This window comes from Notothenia rossii (assembly GCF_949606895.1).
Source record: "Notothenia rossii genome assembly, chromosome: 6".
NCBI lineage: Eukaryota > Metazoa > Chordata > Actinopteri > Perciformes > Nototheniidae > Notothenia > Notothenia rossii.
The window spans coordinates 74,566,275-74,582,381 of NC_136909.1; the positions used below are offsets into that span (position 1 = coordinate 74,566,275).

Below are 16,107 nucleotides of genomic sequence, written 5' to 3' on the forward strand. Positions count from 1 at the left end.
CCCCTGGGCCATATTCCCCACAAATACACAATATGAAATGTGTTGTAAATTAAGGGGCCTTGCCTTGCCAAGATAAAATGTTCAAGATAAAATTGTACATGATCTTTAAAAAATAAAACAGTAGACCATGATCTCAATGGGTCACCCCTTGTTAGTTTAAAAAAAAGATATATAATGAAAAAAGTCTCATAAACATTATAGAAACTACAAATAAAACAAGTAGCCTAATAAGTTACAAATAATAAAAAATATGTTCAGTTATGGCTTAAAACTGTAAATGTACTTCACTACAAATAACATGTAATTCATTTATGAGAAAATGCTTCTCTTAGCAGCATTTGGTTGTATGTTATACATTTATGAGGTTGAGGTTTAGAGCACGTTTTTGGCCATTCAACAAAAAGTAATGTTAAAAGGGAATGCTGCAAGTATAATTAGTTTGAACATGTGGACGACCAAATAACAGCTTATCATTGCCGCATATCAAGAACATTTTGGATTACAAGTATCCCAAATATTCCAAAAAAACTTCCACATCATATGAGAAGAAAAACTATATCAATGATGTTTTCTCCATTTCGTTTCCATTTTCAAAGTTTGCAGTGCCAATGAAATGGTCCAAGAACGCATCCAAAATGAAAAAAAATGTTTTCCAGGTCAAAAATAGAAATGGAAACTTTGAATGATATGTGGCCCACAGTGCTTGTGTCACGATCACTCTGTCTGTTAGCACCTGTTGTCAAGATGCCCAATTCAGCTTTACCATTTTGGATTATTATTGATAATCTCTAGTGCGGTTTGCCAAGGGCAGAGGTTCGCTTTTAGTCCTGGTCCACTCAAGAACTAGGTCACTCCTTTAATCTCTCCATGTAGAGTATACTGTAGGTTGACAGCCTTTTCATTTCATAAACCTCAGTGAGTGCTAGCAGAGGAAACACAGAGTCATGAATTGTGCAAAATGCCAAAAGACATGACACACTACAGCTGCAAAAGTTGTAAGATAATGTATGACCATATGAGTCCTGTTTTATAGGTCTTACTAAGATTTCAACAAGACTTTGAGGCTCTATGAGGGATTGTCGTTGTAGCAATATTCACAATTTGTAAAACAAAATAAATAAACTGTGTGCAACAGTTTGATAAATATATGTAAATCGAGTAAAAAGCTATAAATATGATTATATAAAATAAAATTGATGTTAAATTGTAAAACCAAATCTAAAAAGTGGAGCTCATGAAAAAATGTATTCAAAAGACTTTATTATGTGCATTAAATGTGTGTTGTTGATTCATTTAAAGTTATGCTGCCACACCTCATGTTGGCCTCTTGTGCAGACAATCCCTCTCTGATATGCTGCTCCAGTCCTCTATATTCTTTTACAATGCTGCCCCCAAGTGTTCAAACACTGCTGGTGGACAAAATAAATGTGTATGAGTGCTTAAGTTAAATAGTGTTAAGAAATGTATTTATTTAACTGGAACTGTGGATGGAGTGTAGCATTTACGCTGACAATACAATACAATATATAATTAAGGCCCCGAACATAACCTGTTTGAGCTCCTCCCGTTCAGATGAGCACACGCACAAACAGCCAAAAAAATAGATCGTCCCAAGTAACTGCCATAAACCTGCTGACATCTGATGTCTCCACAGGCTGAGATATACATACATCCACACCTGAACATATTAGTGCTTGATCATGTTTAGTGAAGTTATTATAGCTGTATTTATTTATTATTATCCTATTTATGTCTCTCTATTATTAGCTTTTAAGGGTCGCTTCCTTTATTTTATTCTTATTTGTATTGTATTCTATGTTGCACCACATGACCATCACAAAAGACATTTCGTTGTGCCCTAACAATGACAATAAAGCTCTGGAATCTTGAATTAGTTTTGCTCGCTGCCCTTATAGATATTCACTTACTTTCCTAAAATATAAAGAGCTATTGTGCAGTCAGGTTGTAAGTTATAAAAAGGTATGAAGAAATGTATAAAGTAAAACTGAAGGCAAAGGAATTCGGGGGCGAGTCAGAATCAAGGTAAAGGGTATTCACTTACTAGAAATAGAAAATATGTTCTTATTGTTGTTTGTAGTTTCATCATCATCTAAATGTGTACATATGAATGAGGAATGCATGGACATTGTATTATTTTATGACAATAATTCCATGATAAACAGGCTAGCCTATTGTCAGTTAAACTAAATGTGAGGCTGCAAAATTCACAACATCTAATTACATGTGATTTAAATTACGTCAACAGTGTGTCATGGACTTCATATTCTGGCGGCACTTCCTGAAACAAGTGGGGTCTTTATATATAATTGCAGGGTCTTTTGGGGGATCACGTGACCTTGCTAGCACAGGATGTCCCACGGAAAAAGAGTTGTGACGTGAAGCGTGGCTACAGTCAGCTCGCTCCAACAGTGGGCACCGGCACATGGAGAAAGTTGGAGACAAAGTTTGGAGATATGATACTTTCTACAAAAAAACTATTTAAGGTGAATCGGTGCTTATTTCTTTTCAGGTAGTCGGGGGAACCCTCCAAAATAATAGCAAAACACGTTTTTTTTAATTGATCAACATTACATCAAAAGTTAAATGAACAATCATCCTCGCTTGCGGTCCGTTACGCACTCCTTTTTGTCGGTTTTTCTGCAAGACGTCCATGCCTCCGCGCTGCTTCTCATTCATTCGGCAGAGAAGAGCAGCCCGCATCCGAGCATACAATGAAGCAGTGTGTCCTTGTCCGACACAATGCAGCAAGATGCTACGAAGCGGACGACACTCTTTCTCGCAAGACTCGGGACGTTTTCGCTCGATTGCAGAGAGAGAGATCAGCTTGAGGTTTGTATATCCTACGCGAACATCACCACATTTTGTCAGGAAATTACTCAAAGCGTAACAACAAATATAACCCACCGAGCCACCAGCACACGGTAAAGCTTGTAAACATCCTGCTGCCATGCATGCCCGAAAAACGCTCTACATACATGCTGACAAATGATTACTATTGAGGCTTACACTATTCCCTGTGCTGCTAAACCATACATGTGTGATGTGTGTCCGTGTGTGATGCAGGTATAATGGAGATTCCAAATAAGGATACTGCCATGTAGTCCAAAAATAATCAATATTTGTTCCTATTGAATATGTGAGTTGGTCATATAGGTTTTACATTTTTTCAGATTGTGATCATTTGAAAGACCCTCGTTTCAGGGCATCATAGATAAATAATATGCAGAAGTATTCATTATCATTCTGGTTCAGTTGTGGGGGTGTTGGAAAGGCTCCTGAATTGGAGGTCCCCTCCCCCCTAATGACTGCTATAGAATACACACACACACGCACACACGTCCATCAAGGTCCATTTAGAGCAATTATGAAGCTTATGTATAGATGATCTTTGATATATGATCTTCATCATCCTTGAACCAAGTATGCCCACTTGTTGTCTATCTGTCTTCACACACACACATCTTGTGAATCTTTTAGACTTTAGTTTGTATGTCTTTGGCACTACCCTTGTGTACCAATGGCGTAGCAGATTAGTGAAACAAAACATCCCCTCCAAACCCTTTTTGTTGTTTCGTTTTAAGAAAACAAAGGTGTTTACTGTAGTGAGGTTATCAGGTGCACACATTTGTCAAACTTGAAATGTTAAGAGCTATTAAGTTGAGGATAATATAAGATATACAGTACTATATCTGAAAGGAAAGAAATGTTTTTTTATTTCCAAATGGCATCCGAACTAATATCAATCAATCACATTGAAATGTAAACAGGCAGCACACTATATTATAACGGTTTCAGTATTTGCCTGTGACAGTTCATTGTTTACACTAAAACCCCTGGATGAACAGCTTAGCATTCAGTGGGAATTTGGCTTTCAGCGTCTCCATGAGATTTTGCTTCAAGGCTTTGACGGCAGCCATTAATGTAATTTGTAGTGAGATGATAAACAGAGTGATGTGTGTTTCTGCTTGAGCAGATAGTCAGATTTGCCCAACGCTCCAGTGACTCTTGAATATGTAAAAGTGCTCAGCTCTAGTGCTTCAGCCTGACAGTTTGACGGCTATGGCGTATTAAGCTCAGATAATTGGGTGATATTTACTTACAGAGCACACAATCACTCCACAAAACTGTTTCTTTTTCCAGTAATGATATGCTTTGTAGAAATTATTCACTGTCCTGACAGGTCCAAATTATGTGTATCTGTGTGTGTGTGTGTGTGTGTGTGTGTGTGTGTGTGTGTGTGTGTGTGGGTGGGTGGGTGGGTGTGTGTGTGTGTGTGTTGACGGTAGGCATGCATAGTCTACATTTCTTTTTCAGCAACAAAATAATAATAATTAAGAAATCTGTTGTACTCCATGGTTGTAAGTTATATCCAAGCAGTTCATTTGTGCCTAAGGGTTTCAGTGGAGCAACAAACCACATGTGGGCTGATATAGTGACATTATTGTGGGTTGTCTTCTTTACTGATTCCCCCTTAATATTTATGAGTGCAGGTCCAATGATAGCCTATAAGCGGGCACAGTAACGCAATACATTATATCACATGTCACTTGTTAGACGCTTTTATCCGAAGCGACTTACATACTCAATACTGTGGACAATCCCCACAGGAGCAATTTGGGGTGAATTGTCTTGCCCAGGGACACAACGACATGTTGACTGCAGTGGGACTCGAACTTGCTATCCCCTGATTCAAAGTCCAGCACACTATCCACTGAGCCACAGACTCCCATATACACCCAAAGGATTGGAATGATGCTACTACAGTTGATGATGATTTAGTTATGATAATGTCAAGCTCTGACTTTCCTTAGATCTCTTTCCTTATAAACTGTTTTATCAGGAAATCATAAAAAATCATATCAGTCAACATGTTGAGGCTTGCGCTTAATGGTGACTTCACAATATGGACAAACTTCTGATTCACAAAAATGATACTGATGAATTTACCTGGAAGATGGAGCAATTTATCATCACACCCACTTCTTGAAATTGCTTCATGTTAAAGATACAGCGGCTGTGTCCTCTGCCATGTGAAAGAGTTCCACTGTGTTTGCTGTCGGTGAAATCCGCACTGTTTACATTAACTCCCTCACCCTCAATCCGTCTTCTTCCTTATCCCTCACCCCAGCCCCACCAGGTTTTGAGGTTTCTAAGAAATGAGGCGACCAAGTTTAAAAAAGCTTTGCGTTGTATAAACTGCTCAACATTTATCAGGATTTGGATAAAAGCAAAGGATGGTTTTAAATAAACACACTAGCTGAATTTATGTTTGTTCCTCAGGGCTAAGATGGGATGTAATTTAGTTTTCTGTTTTGTATTTGTCTTATACTTTTGTTATCTCTAAAGCATAATCCAACATGATGTTTGTATGATTTCATGAAAGTACATTGTTTTTGTCTTCATAATCAGCTGTATATATATATATATCCATGATTATGATATATGTCATTATAAACCAAGAATCATATCTATTTTGCAAACTCTGCCTTAACTAAAGTGCCTTTTCTTTTTGCAGAATGAAGCTTTAGCCTCTGCATGACAAGCTATGAGCAACACACAGACTATACTCTAAACGTCCAATTACAAAGCCAGAACTCAAGAATGAAGACCAAATATGCAATTATCTTCATCTGTATCGTGGCCCTGGTCATCATTGAAAAGGAAAGCAACATCCTGTCAAGGTAAGAGAAAAAAGAGTCAGTAATCTGTAATGTAAGAACTTTATCGGACACCTCTAGAGCTCACTGATTAACATGTTACAGCTTCCTTGTTTCTTTGTTTAGTACAAGACAACATATTAAAATTACACGCTATACCAGTTGTTGTTCTGATCTGTCTCTGAGAAATGAGCAATATTTGTATTACTTCTGGACAAAGCCCAGCTAACAGCTCCCACCTGTTTACATTATTTATGCTAAGCTAAGCTAACTGACCACTGCCTGTAGCTTTGAATGAAATGCAAAAACATGATAGTGATCTTCACATATAACTCTCAAAAAGAAAGCAAACAAATGTGTTTCCCATAATATCAAACTATTCTTTTCACGTGTGTTTAGACCAATGTTGTGATTCTCCTGCTATGAGTCAAACATAAGTTGGCTTCATGTACTGTATGTGTCAGCTAAATATAATACATATCTTATGTGTTTATAGTTATCAGGCCTTTCTGTCTCAACAGAGTCTCTGATAAACTGATCCAGAGGCAGGCACCACAGCAGACCCCACAGCCTCAACTGGATTATAGCAACACAACACAAAATGTCTCCCTGACGATGCTGAAAATGCTGCTCTCTAAACTCATCGGTACAGTTGGGTACAACTCAAGTCTCTCTGAGGAGCAAGAAGAGGAAGAACTAGATGATTTAGGCACGTACAGCTTCAGCGGTGGCCGTAAGCACATATTACTTTTGGCTACAACACGGACAGGTTCCTCATTTGTTGGGGAACTTTTCAACCAACACGGGGAGGACATGTTCTACCTGTTTGAGCCTTTGTGGCACGTGGAGCGCATGCTGACCACGGCCTCAGAGTCAAACAACGGGACAGTGTTGTCAGGAATCTACCGGGATGTGCTCCAGGGGCTCTTTCTGTGCGATTTCTCTCTCCTTGAGAAGTACATCGCCCCCCCACCTAAGGACCACGTCACCCCGGCTCTTTTCCGCAGAGAGTCTAGTTTATCCCTCTGTGAAGAATCTGTCTGCAGTCCTGTAGTCAAATATGTTTTTGAAAGGTATTGTATATCCTCTTGATATTCAACTTTAACACAGTTGCAAAGGAGGAGGGGCAGTATTTTATTTAACAATGTCGGCATTAGTTTAGTTTTAAGTTTACATTTAGATACTGTAAAATTATTATAGGTTATGTTATGTTACCCCTGACTTGAATTTATTTATTTCCTTCAATTTGGTAAATTAATTGCTCTAAATACGACGTATGATCCCTGCATTTGAAACAAAACACAATAGTTGCTGAATTCACTGAATATTGACTTTGAATGTATTTATGTTTGCACATAGTAGTTGCATGTACAATACTCTTGTAATGTTTTGCAAAACGAGACACTTAAAGACATCATTTTAGTGAGTCCTTTTAGTGGTTGACCTCACCCCTTCACGTTTTTATGTCCACTGTCTTATACCTTTGATCTTATTTTAAAGAATCATTGATCATCTTTTATACTTACAAATTCAGCCAACTGAGTTCCATGCCCATTCTTAATCATGCTTTACTTACTTGATGATAAGTGTTATCATACCATGTAATTGTAAACCTAGTCACCTGAAACAAATCCTCTCTCTTTGGAACCATAGAAAAAATATTTTATCATACAAATCTCTACCACTTCCTTATTTTTTTAGGTTTCACTGTAAGACTCGTCGCTGTGGGCCGCTGAACTTGACCCTTGCAACTGATTCCTGCCTTTCGAAGCAGCACCACGCCGTTAAGACTGTCCGTGTGCGCCAGCTGGACACGTTGCAGCCTTTAGTGGAGGATCGCCGTCTGGACGTTAGAATTATCCAGCTTGTGCGAGATCCACGGGCCATCTTGGCATCACGCATGGTGGCTTTCTCTTCGAAGTACCAGACGTGGAAGACCTGGGCGCAGGACGGCCAGGTGCCCGAAGATGACGAGGAGGTAAAGAGGCTCAAAGCAAACTGCGACCAGATTAGGATGTCAGCAGAGGTGGGACTGAGCCAACCTCGCTGGCTGAGGAGACGCTACATGTTGGTGCGCTATGAGGATATTGCCCGCTACCCCATGCAGAAGGCAGAGGAGATGTACAGGTTCACAGGGATACCATTCAGTCCCCAAGCTCGGGAGTGGATCCTGAGGAACACACAGACCATGCAGGAAGCTAGCGGGATTTATTCCACCCAGAAGAACTCATCAGAGCAGGCAGAGAAATGGAGATTCAGCATTCCCTTCACACTGGCTCAGGTAGTGCAGAGGGTGTGTGGACCCACAATGGAGCTGTTTGGGTACAGGTTTGTGGATGATGAAAAGACACTGATGAATAAGTCCATCAGTTTACTCGAAGAGAAGCTCTTTCTTTAATCCAGAGGTAAAAAATGAAGCTGAGAATCTGGAAAACATTTCATGCAATGGATCCAAACCAGGAAAAGACATTATTGCACGGGCCAAAACTAGTATGCAAAGGTGCCAGGAGACACAACATGTTTTACTTGGGACAGTAAGCTATTGGCCATACAATAATATTCACTCTCACCAATGATGTGCCTCATTAATACAAATGACGAGCCACTTAAGAAAGAGAAGTATTTATTTGTGTTCTGCGTTCACTGAGAGGCCTGGTATTTAAGCTTTACTTGGCGCTTTAAATGTAGTTTTAAATTTAAAAAAAGGCTTAGATGACAAGCCTGACTTGAAAGGGATTATTATGTCATATTTTATTGATAGTTGATCATCTACGAAAGGGAAATTATGGTGATGTGTGTTAACTTTATGTGTGTGTCTGAGAAAGAAGTTGTTTCTGTTCATAGTTCATGACGCTAGTGCTTACATTTGTCTAGTTCAATGTATATTTTGATATATATCAACTGATAGATCACTTTAGTTTAGACCTGGTGTGCTTTAATAGAGCTTTACATATCCAACTCAGGTGAAATGAATGTGGCATTTTGTGGTGTCTTCACAAGGAGTATTGATACATCTCCACAAAAAGTACTTTTATTTTTCCCAAAAGAAAGTATTCACAGCAGTAATGCATTTTCCAGTGCTGCCTCCTATCCTCTAAGGACACAGTTTAGGTATTATTTAACCGAAGCAGCTCCTGCACTGATATCCTATGTGTTCAAGGACACAGGGAACATTCTTATGCAAAGAGATGTTTTAATTACTTTACAAGTCAGAGAAATAAAATCACCGGAATGAATAAAACCTGCAAAAGTGTAAAGGCTTTTTAGTCGTGAGTTTAATGTGTGTTAACGGCTATGGTCACAACAAAAATATAAAATTGTAACTGTTTTAAGGTGGCCTTTTACTTTAAGTGAAACCCAGGTGCTGCTGTGTGAACTGTCACTCTTGATGGTATATAAAGGTATCCACTGTGGCTCTAGCTCAATGGTAGCATTGTGTTCTGCTTCGCTGAGGCACGGCTGAAACTGCTCTGCTGCTTATGGAAAGGGATATGCTTTAGAGGTACATATAGAAGCGTGCTCATAATAACTTACTGTTTAAAACATAACTATGAATACATTACATACACCTACGTACAGAGAGGCAGGCCTCAAATTGAACAGAGTCACTACTGCAAGTTTTTTGATCAAAAGGGAATACTGTGAAATACCAAGTGCAGCTGAGATAATGGACGCAGTCAGTCTATTCAACAACTTCAGATACCAAGAGTGGCATTACGATTATGTGTGACTGTATGTTTTACAGTCCTTAAAACAATAAGTCCTTCCTTCATTTAGAACGTGTCTACTTGAATAAAGAATGTTCATGGTGAAGAAAATGATTAGAACAGCGATAGCAGAGTAGTATAAATAGTAGCAATTATGAGTCAAGTCTTAATTCTTTTCCAAACAAGTCTTGGTGCAAGTCTGAGTATCTTAAAAGAAAAGTAACACCTATTGATCAGGGTTGTGAGTCAGAAGGGAACAATAAAATGCCATATTTGAACATGTTTCTTCTAAAGCTCTTAATGGGGATTTTTGCATAAAGCTTGGCCTTACAAATATGTGTTCAAGTGGTGTGGTTAAGCAACGCTTGTCAAGTCAAAACTGGAGTCAAGTCACAAGGCCTCATTTCTGTGACTTATAGCAGAGCAAGTCTGCCTCTGGAAGAAAAGCAGTGTCATAGGATGTCAAATTTGTGTTTTTCTATAATAAATTGCTGTCTGTGTATTACATCTAAGTTACAGTCATATTGCTGATGCAGAAGAAAGCACAGATTATGTTTAAGCATGGAGAAATGTATCACACACATGCAAATGGCAGAGTTTCTTCTATTGAAAAAGTGATTAAAGTTATTTCTTGTTGTAAAATGGTTTGAAGCAATAGAGACATCATTATGTTCTTTCATGTGCAAGGGCTGCTTCTGTCACAATAAGATGATTTCTCACTCCTTTCTTCAAGGATCCAAAATAATGCTGATGATCAATCAGATGTTGCTGTTGTGTCTAGAGATGACACCCTGGAAAACAAACATGTTGTAAATGTTTATGGTCTCTTAGTCAGAGGTTAAAGAGCAAGGTGAGAGGACAATCCTGGTCTGGACGTGCAGTTAGTGACCAATAGGCCTACAAAAACACAGTGCTATCAATTGAAGGATTACATAATGATGTGTTATGGTTATAGCTTTTTTAATTAAACCCCGAGCCTGTTTTTCAGGTTTCAGGCTCGAAAATGACATTCCCAGAACAAATGACCATATCTTCCCTTCTAAAAGGGTTAAATTAATAATATTTTTTCTCAAAGTAATGATAAACCCGTCAGTTGGATGTAGAAAAAGTCAGATTCAATATAGATGTTTTTTATTTTAAAGAAAATTCAGATTGAACATGGTAAAAAACTGTAAATTATAGTGTCCGTCCCAAAAATATGTTGTACTTATAGTGAAAACTAATCTTGGATGATGGGTTAGTAGACTAAAAGCTTTAGGAATCCAAAATTCAACATATAATAAGTACCCTGTATCAAGATTGATGCAAAAAAAGTGATATTTGACCTTTTTAGACAGATTTAGCACAAAAAAAAAACTCTTCTGGGGCCATTTGGGTGGATTTTTCATATCTCTGGCTCCCCTTGCTGGATTTTGACATGTGACATCTCTTTCTAACCGTCAGAGCCAATGGAATCAAGGGGAGCTCCCACATAGTCCTTATTTGGTCATGTGTGTGTGTTAGACTGCCGCATAGCCTAGACCGGAAGCAGCAGCCACTCTGGTGGCTACCATTAGTAGCTAACTTTTGCACTCCGATTTTTACATACAAATTGAATTATGGATTATAAATAAGACAAATGATTGCCCAGAAACTTTATCAACCTATGGATTAACCGATTCAGCAGCGTTTTTTCTCGTTTTAATGCCATTGAACACGTCTTTTGATCAGATTGACAGCTATGGTGAGACGATCTCCCTAGAAGCTCCGTAAAGGTACGTGTTGTGATGTCTGTGTTTGCTTCCCATGTCGCAAGTTCGGATCACTCCGTGATGATACTATATACCTAAATAATCTGTGGAACCTCAGCTTTAATCGGATATCTTGTATGTGCAGCTACGATAAGTAATAAGGGTACTTTTATCTTGAGTTCTGTGCCAATGTCCGTTAGCATTTTTCGCGAAGGGGTCATTTAAATGCCTTTTATGAGACTTGTGTTTTGTTTTGTTTTTTTCCTTTCGGAATAACGATAAGGTTGGATTTTTTTCGGTAACATACCTGTTACTAGCTTGTCCCTCTGCACCGACACCCCGGCAAACGAGGATGGACCCTTCTCTCCCTCACACCAGAGGAGTCGGAGGCTCGGAGGCTCGGCTCTGCGGCTGCGGGTTTAAGATCTCGGGCACGGACTCACACCAGGTCTGCTCGTCCTGCCTTGGGCTGGAACACGCCCAGGAAGCTATCGATACCCCCGGTTCGTGCGGGCATTGTGCCCGCTTTACCATCAAGAGCCTCCGCCGACGGCTAGCGCGCCAAGCTAGCCTGTCAGGACAGGACCCCTTCATGTCCGTTGATTCGCCGGCCGGCAATCAGGACATGGTGGCGACCGCCGCGGAGATTGAGCCCCGCGCTGTGTTAGGCAGGGGCTCAACAACGGCGGTAGCCGCCGAATCGGAGCCCCGTGCCGTGTCAGGCTGGGGCCCGGTGGCGGCAAGAGCCGCGAGAGCGGAGCCCCGCGCTGTGTCGAGCTGGGGCTCCCAACTGGACCTCACCGTGGTTCCACCCGCAGAGGATGTCCTAGAGCTGGATTATATGGAGGAGGATGAAGAGGATGCCTCTGAGTTCTTCTTATCCGATTCGGATGAGCACGAAGACGACATCTTCGTTTCATCTGCCCAGTCTGCCAAGCCGGAGCGATGTCCGCTCCGCCGGGGCGAAAGCACACCAGCTTCCCCCTGCCTCATTATGGACTTGCAGGCCGTGTGCCAACACGCTGCGTCCAGGCTGGACATCCCCTGGCCTGAAGTGGCCAAGGAGACCTCCAGATCTCGCTAAGAGGGGAAGAACTTGCCCCAAGCAGCGAGGATGAAGAGGCAGCTTCTCCCAGTCTTTCCAGAGATGCTGGACGAGGTGTCGGTCTCGTGTAGAGACCGCCCTTTCAGCAACAAGGCCCCAATCCAGGGTGCCTCCTCTTTGGACTGTGACGGCATGGAGAAGCTCGGCCTGCTCCACATGCCGCCCATGGAGCCGCTGGTGGCAGCCCACCTCCAACCGCGGCTGGCTTCGGCGCCGAGCATGGACCCCACGCTACCGGCAAAGGCAGACCGCTTCCAGTCAGCAATGACCGAACGAGCCTATAAAGCCGCAACTTTGTCCGCCAGGGCGCTCAACGTCTCTTCGCTGCTGACCGCCTACCAGTCGGAGCTCTGCGAGGACATGACGAACAAACCTGAGCCTGCCGTGTGGGACAAAATCGCAGCGATCACGGACATTTGCCTCCGTGTGCAGCGCTGTGCAGTCCAAGCCACGGGCAAAGCCCTGGGGATAATGGTGGTACAGGAGAGAGCCAGGTGGCTTAACCTGACGAACCTTCCAGACCGGGAAAAAGAGAACGTCTTGGACATGCCTATTGTTCCCGAGGGCATATTTGGCTCCGCTCTAGCTTCGATGCAGCAGCGGTGTGAATCCAAAAAGAAGGAGGATGAGGCTCTCCAGCTTTGTCTTCCCCGAAGGGTCCAGCAGCCGCCTTCAACGGCCCCGCGGCAGTCCTTCGCTCAGGGTGCCTCATGTCCTGCCCGTTTCAAGATCCCGAAACAGCAGAGGCCACAGCCCGCCCCGGGTCTCCAGCCCAGACACGAGGCGAGGACGAGCTGGCCAAGAAAGTCTCCGGTTCCGGCAGCAGCCGCTCAGGCACAGTCGGTCCAGACTTTCAGCCACCAGACGAGGAAATAGAAAAGGGCGGCCTGACAGCCTCCTCTCCTCTCCTCGATAAAAGAGCTGGAAGTTCCCTGTTCTCCAGCTCCAGAACACGGTCCAGTGTTAGATGCTCATGTGTTGTCGGGGTGCAACCATCCCCCCATCTTCTCGCCGCCTCGAGTGATGTCAGAACGTCATCCTCAAGTTCGCACCATGAGGGAAATGGACTTAACATCAAAGACAGCAAGCTCCGCTGCTCGTTTATGTCACACAAACACATGTCATCACTATTGTTTCTTTATAAATCATTTTCCACTGTCGTTTCCAGGCTTAAAGCCAAGGGCGCAGTCAATAAAAATGAAAAGAAAAACAATAAAAACAATAAACAGTCTGACGTCTACCCCCCTTCTAAGACTGGCTGCTGCCTCTCTCAGAAGGCGGACGATGGACGGGGCTGTGAATACATCACCGCCACGCGCATGCGCAGTGTCGACCGGGCTTGTCAACCTGGGGTACCACCATGTTCAGACACTAGAGGGCCCCATAACACAACAAATAAAGACACAGAGGGCAGACGACAGGGATGTGACATCTCCACTCGCTTTGAGAAGCGAAAAGTGGGGGATGCTCACAGATTCTGCTTCGGTTTTCAAGACAATAGCACGGGGCTACAGACTCCAATTCGCTGTCACCCCCCCTCACTTTTCGGGCATTCTGCATTCGCAAGCCCGGGGAGAGTCGGCTCATATTCTGGAGCAAGAGATTCTCTCGCTACTAGAAAAGAAGGCTCTATCTATAATACCCTCCGAACGGAGTCAGAGCGGCTTTTATTCCAAGTATTTCCTCGTTCCCAAACGGGGAGGGAACGGAATTCGCCTATACTAGATTTGAGGGCTCTGAACAAATATCTCAAAAGATACAAATTCAGAATGCTCACCCCTCTGTTGCCTCTCGTGCGCTAAAACGATTGGTTCACATCAGTCGACCTGAAAGACGCGTTTTTCCACATCCCAGTATATTATCCACACAGGAAATATCTGAGGTTTGCCTTTAGGGTGTCTGTTACGAGTACAGAGTACTTCCCTTCGGTCTGTCTCTCAGCCCACGAGTGTTTGTACGGTGTACGGAAGCCGCGATAGCTAGGCCTGTCGCGATAATTGATAAATTGACTTATCGTACGATAAATAAAAATGGACTCGATAACTTTTCTGAGCTCGATAAATTGCCGTTTACATAAAGATGTGACCAGCATTTTAGCCTGGAGCGCTGTGGCTGCCAGGCGCGCTGTGAGGGGCGGGGCTGACACACAGCCAGGTCAGGACACTCCGCGTGCACGTGCAGCAGCGTAGCAGCCAAATTAATAATATAGCGACAAGCGGGAGACAACGTGTGACTTACTCGCGGGGAATTTAATTGAAATGGAATTGGTTACAAAACCTAACTACACATCTCGATTCTCCGGTGTGGCAGTATTTTGGATTCAAACCAAATCAACGAGGCGAACCTATGGACTTGAATGAGCCGGGCGATGTGTTGCATTGGTTTAAAAAAGGTAGCGACAAAAGCAGGCAATACCACGCATTTTAAACCACCTAAAACACAACCACCCCATTCCGTTTTCCCAGCTGGGAGCAAACACGGCAGCTGGAGATGGAGAGCCCCCGCCCGACAATGCAAACATGTTGGTGTTCCTTGCTCGAAAACTTAGAAAAACAGATTTGGATATGGCCTGTTGAGGCATCTGGGTGTTTGACATTGGACTGTACACTTGACTGTTGTTTTAAGGAGGTTTTTTTTGCTTGTGAGATAATGTGTGCTCATATTTATTTATTTATTTATTTATGTATATATATATATATATAGAGAGAGAGAGCTCTGTTTTTTTTTTATTGTTTTGGTTGTGTGTGATTTAATTAATTTATTATAATTTAATTAATTTGTTTTATTTATTATATATAATTTATATATTTTAATATTATTTCACATTTCATTTGCAATGTTGAATGTTCAATAAAAAGTTATGTTTGAAAGGATGTACTTGAATTATTATTATATATTATCATTATGTCTAAAATGGTCTTAAAACGGCGCCGACAATATTATCGTTTATCGCAATAATTTCCATAAAAATTTATCGTCCAACAAAATTAATTATCGTGACAGGCCTAGCGATAGCCCCGTTAAGACAACAGGGTATTCGCCTGGCAACTTATCTGGAAGATTGGCTCCTTCTCGCACAGTTGGAGCAAGAGGCTATTACGCAGACGAATGTCCTCGTAAAACACCTGCTCGACCTGGGTTTCGTAATAAACACAGAAAAGAGCATGTTGTCCCCAGCCCAGACTGTACTCTTCCTGGGCCTACGCCTGAATTTGGTGCCCTTTACAGCCCGCCTGTCAGCAGGGAGAGTGAAAGCCTTCAGGGCTTGCCTCGCTCATTTCCAGCCACGCAAATATGTTCTCTTCAGATCATGTCTGCGGTTACTGGGGCTCATGGCGTCAGCCATCCTGGTGGTACGACTGGGACGCTTACACATGAGGGAGTTTCAGCGCTGGGTAGCTGCCCTCAGACTGGACCCCGTGCGTCATGGCGCGCGGAGAGTGATGGTCACTATGAAATGCGTAATGGCACTGCGCCACTGGCTGCACCCGACTTTTCTAGTACGGGGCGTGCCTATGGGTGCTGTCCTATCGCGAAAGGTGGTCACCACAGACGCATGTCTGACACGCTGGGGGGGTATATACGAAGGTCGACCTGTGAGGGGTCTCTGGAGCAGAGACCTCCAACGGTCACACATAAATTATCTGGAGCTTTTAGCGGTGTTCCTCACCCTGAAACGCTTTCTGCCTTTTCTCAGAGGACATCATGTCCTCGTGAGGACAGACAACACGACCACAATATCGTATATAAACTGCCAAGGGGCTTTGCATTCTCTCCAGTTACACATGCTGGCACGCAAACTGATCTTATGGAGCTGCGGACGTCTCCTCTCTCTGAGAGCGACGCACGTACCAGGAGTGATGAACCTCGGGGCAGATCTGCTGTCC

At 42.5% G+C, this 16,107-nt stretch overlaps 1 protein-coding gene across 2 annotated transcripts; it reads left to right on the forward strand.

The window, feature by feature from the left end:
- Positions 1–2,397: 2,397 nt before the first annotated feature.
- chst3a (carbohydrate (chondroitin 6) sulfotransferase 3a) lies at positions 2,398–10,142 on the forward strand. 2 transcript variants are annotated; one of them, XM_079690453.1, is made up of 4 exons: positions 2,398–2,850; positions 5,537–5,702; positions 6,182–6,751; positions 7,380–10,142. In XM_079690453.1, exons 2-4 carry the CDS (start codon positions 5,557–5,559, stop codon positions 8,074–8,076), a joined length of 1,413 nt encoding a protein of 470 aa, XP_079546579.1. In that variant the 5' UTR covers positions 2,398–2,850; positions 5,537–5,556; the 3' UTR covers positions 8,077–10,142. The 2 variants fall into 2 exon arrangements, with proteins under 2 accessions (XP_079546579.1, XP_079546578.1); XM_079690452.1 differs by having other exon boundaries at positions 6,200–6,751.
- The last annotated feature ends 5,965 nt before the right edge of the window (positions 10,143–16,107 follow it).